Raw genomic sequence first — 10,281 nt, 5'->3', positions numbered from 1 at the left:
ATTTAACTTTATCTACTGAAGGTGACCAAAAACTGAGCAATCACCGTAAAACATACAGCAATCACAAAAGCTATACAGAAAATAAAAAAGAGAGTAATATACAATTAAATATATATGAATTATCAATCAATTTATGTACAAAGAAACAATGCATTAAAAACTCAATATAAGATAAGATTAATATAAAAAATATCAAATATATCAGAATGTCTTGTGGGCCGAGTTGTTTTTGGTCGGAGTTATCGTCTGGGCCGAGTTTGTTTCGGTCGGAGTTGGTTTTTTTTTTTTCGGTCGGAGTTGTTTTTTTTTTTTTTTTTTTTAGACCCCCAAAAATAACCTCTGAGGTGTTTTGGGCGATCATTTTTTTTTCTTTCTTTATTTTTTATTCTTTTTTTTTTAATTTAACTTTCCTGGTGTTGGGACAGTTTCTATGTTTTACTTTAAGATTGCTTGCTCCAAACATCTACCTACCATCTCCTAACCACCACCAAAACTACTGCCGATAACATAAAGCAGAGACATAAATAATGGTCTCCTCAGAACTCAGACAAGTTAGGAAGGCTAATTCGCTTCTTTTGAATTTGTTGACGGTATTTCAAGCAAGGCGATATCAGTATTGGATTTTTTATGAGCTTTTGACCAATCTTGTTCCTCACCACTTCCAAAAATTAAAAAAGCTACCAGTCCAAATAGTTGTATCCCAGCAACAATCCAAAACACCTCCCTCCATTGAAAAATCGTATTCTGAAAGATAAATGGGTTCTCATAAAATATCATTTATACAGCTTTGAGAATATTATAACTGTGTTAGTCCGTAAATTAGTGATTGCTAAGACCTTCTGGTTACGTGTTTCAGCTATAGGCCGTGTTAACGGCCAATTTAAATATTTTATTATTATATCATTTTATATGATTTTAAAAGGAAAAAAAAATATTCCATCGCGATATACCGTACTGTAGTACAATCACCCCAGCTTTTGGCTTTTTGAACACGAGACGCAAAAAAAAAAAAAACAACACTATATCGATAATATATCGATAATAGTGATCAGTCGGGAATATGAAAATTGATGACGTCACCAAAAAGTTACAAAATTATTTAATAGCATTATTCTATTTATTTATTTACTGATCGAGCCACAGACGCAGCGCATCTTCATGCTTACCGTTCTGTTTGTCAATGCTCCTAATACGGCTGGAGCTATGAAACCAGTAAGACTAGATATCGAAAACATAATTCCTATTAGCAATGCTGAATGATTTGGTGCAATATCCATTGTATTAGCATCAATTCCAGGAATAAAAAATCCATACATCGCGAACACACCGACCATCATAGTAACAACAAGTGTTACATCGTTAATAAAATAACCAAGAGAGACGAGTATTATTGATGAGAATCCAAGTCCTGAAAAGATAAAGTAGTTAAATTTTCCATAAGATATAGTTTCTTTAAAATATTATTTGTTCTGCAGAGTAAGCCATAATACAATTACTGTTGAACTTGCTTATAAATGTTCTTACCAAGAAAACCAAATAGTTTCCGTATGGTTATTATCCTCAATGTTCCACTAAGTATCAGGTTGTCTGCAAGGACGCCTCCAAAAATCATTGTTATAAACATAGCACTTTGGGGTAGCACAGATAGTAGTCCAGTCTGTAAATTTCAGAAAAGATGTTCATTTTGTGAGCTTTCCAATATTAATCTAGTAAGCATAAATTAAATAAAGGTTTGCATGAAATCGCTACACTGTTAATACAGCAGCAGTTCACATGCAATATTTGCTCTGCGTAGCTGTGCCTGACGCAATTGAAGGCACCTCAATTTGACCGACCAGTTATGGATGATTTTATGCATCTATTGTTTTGAAACCAGCGGCGTTGCGAAACCTAGTTCATTCGATCGTTGTTGCTCTCTTCTTTTGAATTCGATTACTTTTAAAATGTATTGTTAACATTAGTTCAAAATATATTTTTTTTTAAATAAAATTTAGTTATATAATGCAATCTTCAAAAGCATATCAGTTGTTTAAAATTTATTACTTTTCAAATGTACATAAATCATACCAACTAAATTACCGTTTTTATTTGAAATCCCAAAATTGTTTTGAAGAATATTGGAACATCTGTACTTAGGAAGTAATATCCGTAGTCAAAACCAATATTGCAAACACATAACGACCATACAGGAGCCGATGTGAGAATACTCTTCCACGGCACCTGGTATATGTCTATCTGTTGATTTTAAAAGACAAAAAGTTACCAGCTAGCTTAGTATTTTTATTTTTCTTTTATAGTTCATAGTTCCTTTTATAGTTCATAGTTCCTTTTATTTGGCTTTTCAGAAATTCAGTTTGAAATACAAGTAGGTAAGTTCATTTTTCACATCATCATCATCATTTACTGTCATTTTAATCTACTGCAAAAAAATGTAGCTAGGTTCATTAAAATCAAATAGAAAATGAAACAAAAGAATTTGAAAAAAAAAAGTTTTGTCTTGCAGCGTGTTGCTCTAAGACGTCTACCAGATCTTAGCCAATCAAAATTACTATCAAGTGGATGATTCTTATCTTTCATGATTGCTAATACTTTGTCGTAGATTTTCTTATTACATATGTCGTCAATGATAAAAGCCTGTTTAAATAATCTACCTTTCTTATTAACAAGACATTGAACATAATGTTCGCCCCTACAATGTTAAAAGGTAAAATTTGTAATAAACTTACATTTTCACTTTGCGTATCTTCAATTCCATATGATAATATCAATTTTCGTTCATAATTTGATATCCATCGGTTGCTGGTTGCATCATTCGATCCAATAATGAACCACCCAAAACTCAAAATGATGCCACATATACCTAGAGAAATGAATGATATTAAAATCAATTGTGCAGGTCAAGGTTATTATTAATCTTCATTAAATCAGCCGTTGATATTTTTCACCGCACACTTCTTCAGTAAAATATTAATTTTCCCCCAAAAGTTTCATACAAATATATACAATCACACAAAACCATATGATATATAAAACATTACTCAGTTAAAGAAATCAAAACATTCCAAATTTGTGTTCCATAAAATATATTTCCTTCTACCAGAAGTTGTGGTTTGGCTAAAACTATTTTTCCTGCACAATTGGCTGATAGTACTGTAGTGCAGTGGTGGCTCCAGTGGGAGGGGGTGAGGACGGAAGCTTTGGAATAAGTATCTCTTTCACCCACTTCAGGAACACAATTCGTTGGACCGGCAACGAAAACAATTCTAATTTTACAGAATATGTGACTCTAAAATCTACCCATGACCACGCAGACTTAAACTCTCGTTGGGGCCATCGGCTTTCCAGTGGGTGATATTATTCCTTTTTCACTCAGGAACATGGACCACTGTCTGGCAAATACTGACACCACCACTGCAAGGAACACATACTATACTGAAGTTATACCATTCTATACAGTGTGGAATTATAATAACTATTTAGCACAATGACATAAAAAAAATCTTACCAGCTCCATAGAATGTAGAAGGCCATCCGCCTAAAAAATACGATGAGCATAGCCAAGCAGACACATAACTTGATACTATTGACCCGATATTGTAACCTTAACAGAAGAACAAACAATGAATAATGCCTTTGATCATTTAAATATAATTTTTATTTTACAATATTTTTAATTCATATTTTTGTAACTTATTCCATAGTACGGATGATATTGGAGCAATACACTGTATCACGTTTGTATTTGTTTAGCATCTGGTAGGATGTTCAACAAGCGAGTGCATAAGTAATGTGAGCAAAGGTAACATCAAAATAAAGTTCTATTTTTCAATAATAACTGATTTCCCAATTGATGTCTTTGTTCCACATCAAGTCATTTAAACTTCCCAGAATTTTGTTCAAGATTTGAAGACAGATCTTTCAAGTTTGCAGCTCTTAAGAATGCGCTCCCAGCTGTTATTCGAAAGTCACCCTTTCGCTCAACATTCAAACAAATACTTAAGACACTTCTTCTAACTTTTAATTTACGTTTTGTTTTGTTTCTTTTGTTTATAGGATTGGTTAGTCTGATGCCTTTATCATTGAGCATCTGTGAGTCATGCTCCTTCTTTTTGTCAAATAATACTTAAATTATGGATAATGGTAATAGTAATGGTTGGGGATTTACTAATGTAGGTGTTAACTTTATGTTAATCCGGGGAGAGGGGGTGGTTTCAGATTATTCTACATGATTATGGCAAAGTTTCAATTACAGCGGACTTTTCAAAAGATTGTCAACACAACTTCAGAACTGACCAACCAAAAGTTTTTTCATGATTATGTGCTTTTCATACAATCAGAAAGTGTTTTGCAAATAAACGCACGTGTGTAGAATGGTTTACAGTGTCGTTTTGAGATTATCCTTAGCAACAATATCCAAGGGAGTTTCTAATGGAACGACATTTTCCTCTATTTCACACCAGCATTACGCCTTTTTTAAATTTGTTTTTTGTTTTTTGTTTTTTTTTCTGGTAACTAATTCAGTTACCATTTCAACAGGGCATTTTACTTGACCTAGCATTGAAAAGCTAAATTACTAAATATTGTCACAAAAAATAATTATCCATAATTCTTCTTACCTGACGTTGATATGGATATAAATGTACTACGTTCGTTAAGTTTTGACCACTTTGAAATGATGCTATATGTTGACGGAAAAACAACGCCCTAGATTAAAAGGTAACAATATCATCGTGTAAAACTGCAAAATAATCATACAACTATTTAAATTTAAGGAAAAAAATACATGAATGATCATTATCATACTATGGTATTATGTCACGTATTGATTTTTTTTAATAGCGAACCGGGGAGGAGATTGTTTACTCAGCCCGTTCCCCCTGCTATATTACAGATGCCAGATGTTTAAAGAACTATATATATATATGTTAGTTATTTAATTATGTTAAAATAGTGCTTACTTATTAGTTAGCCAATAAAGAAAATGTTTTAATCACTAGATTCGATTAAATATTATGAGAAATTAGTGGATCATATACTTGTTATACTTCAGTAGGATGATGTCATTATATTTAAGAAATTTAAACATGTTAGATAGAGGACCCATGGGTTAGATTATTCACAGATTTTTATGTTACAATTACAAATAAACTTTAATGTCAGTATTGTGAAATTGAAATGGACTAAATAAATGAAGATAAACTTAGGAGTATCTAAAAATTGCACCAAAGAATTAAAAAGAACTAAATGACAACATTCAAAGGGTTAGCAACTCAAATATAAGGCAAGAAACAATAAAGGGAAAAAAATTTAAAAAAAACCTTAAAAAACAAAAAAAAAGTTTCACATATTCAAAATCAAGACAATTATATTTGAAAACAAGAATACAAACATCAAACATAAAATCACAAGAAGAAAGACGAATAAGAAACATCGAACATATTTACAAAAAAAAATGATTGCACAAAAAATAAATTGAGAAAAAAAATGTATATTTACCTGCCCAATTCCATCAATTACTCTAGTTAGTATCACTAAAACAACACTTATTTTTGCAGAAATTGGTGTCAATAGCATCATCAGAGACGATAACAACAAGCCTGTCAACAATACACGGAAACTGCCAACTTTTCCAACTAACCAACCACCAAGAAAAGGCGTTAAGGTATATCCGTAGTAAAACGAACCCAAAATTAGTTGCTGCGTTTTCATGTCCCAGTCAAATACTAAAGTCTGAAATTAAAATAGTTAATACACACATTATTTAATTACTATTATTTCACACCATCAATAAGTAGCCCTAACTCAGAAGAATACAATGCTAACATGATTCAAGCACAGTTGTTTGGACTAGGCCTAATAATTACATAGACAAATAAAGAAGGACAAATCAAAATCTGAAACATCGTTAATAATCTGTTGAAATCATAATCATAAATGTTACATTTTTATATTGATGTAAACTAAAAATGAAATTAAAACTAACAAATTCCTTACCTCATTACCTCCTAAAAGCACTTCTGTAGACGAATTAGATTGGTGAAACTTTTTTTTTGAAACCATAGCTAGAATGGCAATGCTCCAGTTGATGCGCATACCATAACTGAAAGTGTTGGCCATAAAACAAAAGAATACAATGATATACCGAACCGGTAACAGGGGCTTTGAATCTGTGGACAAGAAAGAGAACGGCAATTTGGGTAAAGGTTTGTTTCCATAAAATTGTTGCACTGTCTCCAGTTTTAACTCTTATCGATTCCTCTAATAACCAGTGTCGTCAATATCGAATACGAACTTCAATAATGTACAAGAATAATCGAGTATCTATATCATTTAACACCGTTTGATGGCGCCCCTCCATTTTCTGTTTTTAATGCATAAGTTAAAAAAAAAAACACATTATAACAGTATTATAAGAAATGTTACACGTAATGTAGTTACTGAATTGCTTAAATGTACATCGTCAACTTGTACCATGATTAAAATACAAACGCATTTATTTTAGATGTCCTTCCATCACGCTTCAAGACGTACGGTAACAACATTCCAAATCGCTGAACCTAAACAGTTGGACAATCTACCATATTTAATCCATGAAGCTCTATCTTCCGTTATTTCCAAGACAACTAAAAACACATCTTCAGTCTTTCTCTAATTCATTCCTTTTTTTCTCGATCTTCCTACTATAGAATAGGTTGAATTAGTTACTAGTGTCACACTATAGAGCACCTGTGAGTACTGTCAGTTCAGTTGGCTACGTGTCCTAAATTACAGGAGAACGGGTACAGTGATACTAGTTCCTTCTTGTAGTGTTACTTGATAGTGTTAGGATAGTTCATAGTTAGTTCTTTTTTTTCTTATTATTTTCTTTGAGATGTTTGTTTATTGTGTAAAGTGCTAATACAGGTCGATTTCCATTTCTATTTCAAAAGTATTTAAACTCAAATCTATCAATGTAATTGTTTGTCTCTAGGTACCGTAAATCTCTCTTACCATCGTTCTGTAAAATTGGCTCATTTTCACCATCTGTAGTTTTTTTTAAGAACATCTATGCTGCTATTTTATACCTGAAATTAAAATATAAATAATGATGATGACATAAATTAGAATGCGTTGAGAAATGAATTATGTTCTGTGCTATTTGGAAATTAACGGTAGTTAACAAAATTCCAAATTTATATATGTTGTTAACTTACATCATAAAAATTATATAATAAAATTCTGTCAAATAATTATTATTTGAATTTTGAATTTATTTTTTTCAATATATTGATTAGAAATAATGCATAATAAGCTTGTGTAAAGCGAACTAAGGAGTAGTGTACTTTGCTATAACATAACATTATAAATAGTAATGATATTATTATTATCAAGAAAAGTAAAACCACTGCATTTTCATTTATCTTTCTTGTTTTAGTTTTGTTTTTAATGAAAGGTAAGTTAAACATAAGAAATGAAAAGGAAAATAATAATAGTCTAATAAAATATTTAGAAAATGTATTATAATTTTAGATTTAGATGAAAAAGTAAGTTGTTGTTTGCTTAAGGCCAACTCAGACAGCGTCGGCCGACGCAGCCTGAACCGATTTAACCCCCCCCCCCCGACGCACACCATCGCGCCTGCGTTTAACTCACGCAGAACCGACGCGACAACAAATCGCGTCGGGCTGCGTCGTACGACGCTGTCTGAGTTGGCCTTTAATAAACACAATTGATTCGAGTAAACTGTGCAGTTATACCTTTATGCCATGATTGTTGGCTGAATAAATGTTGTAGTTGTCCCTTTCTGCCACTGTTATTTCTAGTTAAAATGCGAATTGTTATTCTGTCATGGTTAATTATTTTTATTAAACATTTATTATTTTCCCATAGATTTATTTCCATAGTATTAAACTGTATGCCATTCAAAGTAAGGCAAGATTATATAGCATAAATTAACTAGACTTATAATGTTTGCCTAACATTAACTAGACATATGCTACTGCCGAGAAGCATACTATTTAACCAATTCTTATTTACAAACTGTGAGTACACAAACAGTAAGAATAATACAAATAATAAAACTTAACAAACAGCCTTCATTGTTACCAGGGCTCTCTTCTGATAGGTTGGGTGTTGAAAGAACGTCACGCTTCAGCGTATCACAGCCTATCTTTGCAGTTATGCCCTTTTGCCTTGGGAGTTTACTGAAAATTGTGTAGTTATGCCCTTTTGCAATGCCCCTATCTACCCCGGGGGACACTTTTTTACAATTTTTTTTGTGTCAACATACAGTATGTAACACGATGTACTGACCGCACTAGGCTATATAACACACTTTCGCCAAAAATGACAGTTATGCCCTTTTTATATAACACACTTTCGCCAAAAATGACAGTTATGCCCTTTTGCCATGGGGGGGGGGGAGGGGGGAAGCACTGCGTGTCTGGTGATCCGAGAAAGTCTTTGGTTAATTAGATCCAATTTCTACTTGTATTAAATTTTCAATTAAATTGCTGTAATACAAGTTACAATAGCGCAAGGTCTTGCGCAACGTCTTCCGGGTGAGAAGTTTATGTCTACACGGTACCCGTGCCATGTCCAATATGGCTCATGTGCACGTTAAAAAAAACGCAGTACACTCTTTAGAAGTCTTTCTGATTTAGTGGGGTATTCCTGTGTAATTTACACCAAAAATACTCATGTCCTGTTATACCCTTTTTCTAACTAGGAAACTTCAAAACACATTTTAAGAGGAGCCCATGTGATATATTAGTTCAAACATTCTAATTTAAAAAGTGACACATAATACGTGTTTCAAATAACAAAGATTAAAAAATATGAACAATTTATGTGCATTGAAATTTACTTATTGTAATGAACATAATCAAGTAGTATCTACCATAAAACCTATTATTATCTAAAGTAAAGTTCCTTTAATATATAGATATAATTTTGTTTAAAGTTATATTTATTAGGCCTATTGAACAAGCCTCTAATCGGGCAAGAACTCATACTTACTCCACAACCTAATTCATATTTATTGGGACAGAGCATTTTAAACAGTAGCGAACCGAGCCAATGTACTCAAATTATTAGGCCTATGCCTCACTCAAAATTATCTAAAAGGTGTATGTTGTAAAGCATTAAATAATGACTTACCTAATACACTTTTGAATTGACTCCAGTTATAAAATAACATACCAAACATTAAAGTATAACATTTAAGAAAGCTAAAACTACCATCCGTACTTAAAATTTGCTTATAGGTAAATGGCTCAACGTTAGCCACAGCCCCACAATAAGTATAGCAGTTACTGATTTATCTTTTATTGTGTGTTGTACAATAGAGCAAAGAATTCAGTTTCTTTGCTCTATTATTGTACAGTGCTATCAAAAGTAGTGACTTTTCAATGGGTTCCGCTTCAATGGCTTCGATTTCACCCCAGCTTTGTAAGCTGCAGCACGAAGGATTTAATGCTCCTGAAAAAAAAATATATATTCACCGCTAACAAGCGGAAAAGCCACAGTTTTTCCTTCTAATTGGTTTTGGCTTTTCCTACGTTATCTGAAAAGGCCATTGAATTTGTTCTCGCTGAGGGCTTGCTTTTCTCTGGAGCTGTTATTTTAAAATAAACAGAAAGCGAAGTCATTATGAAAGAAAATGAGCGGCAGTGGATTTTAACCTGTATATAAGCCTAATTCTTGTCGGTATATTCTTCGATGAACTCCAGCCCGGATTTTACACTACTGGGACAGAAAAACTATTCACCTACTACCTAACCTACTACCTGCAGATAGAGAACTAAAATTGACCATTTTATTCTACGTTTCGCTTTCATTTAATCATGATCAGAAATAATACATATACAAAGAGACAAATGTTAGTACAAGTTAGCAGAAATACTAAATGTTATACATTTAGCCTATTTAAATGAGGCCATCCAATAAGAGAATTTGTTTGCATGCTATTTATCTAATAATTGTGTATGGGATATATAAAATTATTTAGTTTTTCAAATTTGATATTTATATATTCTTTATACTACACCCATCCAGCTGTATAATTGGCAATATATACTTAAAATATCGCGCACAATGCAATATCCTGAATTCCATGTTTCTCCGCTATTAAGTTTATTTTTACTGAGCAAACGGGACTCGGTGATACTTACAAGCGATTAGGTAAGTCTTCCGGTCAGCAAATTTACTGAGCTATTCTCACTGTACTAGATTTTATTTATTTTTTGTAAACCAATACCAGCTGTGTGGTAAATCTTACGAAAAAAAAAAACTCCAGTGGGG

The 10,281-nt window shown here is 32.5% G+C and overlaps 1 protein-coding gene across 1 annotated transcript; it reads right to left on the bottom strand.

Moving 5' to 3' along the window:
• Nucleotides 1–295: 295 nt before the first annotated feature.
• On the bottom strand, nt 296–9,294 carry LOC117113826 (sialin-like). Its single transcript, XM_033257270.1, has 11 exons — nt 9,139–9,294; nt 6,991–7,064; nt 5,995–6,167; nt 5,497–5,730; nt 4,617–4,704; nt 3,506–3,601; nt 2,727–2,860; nt 2,080–2,235; nt 1,525–1,657; nt 1,167–1,408; nt 296–744 (listed from the first exon to the last, which is right to left on the bottom strand). The coding sequence occupies exons 2-11, from the start codon at nt 7,043–7,045 to the stop codon at nt 562–564; spliced, it is 1,494 nt and encodes a 497-aa protein (XP_033113161.1). The 5' UTR covers nt 7,046–7,064; nt 9,139–9,294; the 3' UTR covers nt 296–561.
• Between the last annotated feature and the right edge of the window lie 987 nt (nt 9,295–10,281).

This window comes from Anneissia japonica, unplaced genomic scaffold, assembly GCF_011630105.1.
Source record: "Anneissia japonica isolate Jap-2015-1 unplaced genomic scaffold, ASM1163010v1 scaffold694_len1028156_cov167, whole genome shotgun sequence".
Taxonomy (NCBI): Eukaryota; Metazoa; Echinodermata; class Crinoidea; order Comatulida; family Comatulidae; genus Anneissia; species Anneissia japonica.
This window is presented reverse-complemented; position numbering and strand designations above follow the sequence as displayed.

What these genes read in the sequence shown, in the direction of transcription:
- LOC117113826 (XM_033257270.1), bottom strand. Translation starts at nt 7,045, where the DNA reads ATGTTCTTAAAAAAAACTACAGATGGTGAAAATGAGCCAATTTTACAG. An exon ending in GCCAATTTTACAGAACGATG is followed by an intron (nt 6,168 to 6,990) that starts GTAAGAGAGATT and finishes TCTTGTCCACAG; the next exon opens with ATTCAAAGCCCCTGTTACCG. An exon ending in TGGGATTTCAAATAAAAACG is followed by an intron (nt 1,658 to 2,079) that starts GTAATTTAGTTG and finishes TGAAATTTACAG; the next exon opens with ACTGGACTACTATCTGTGCT.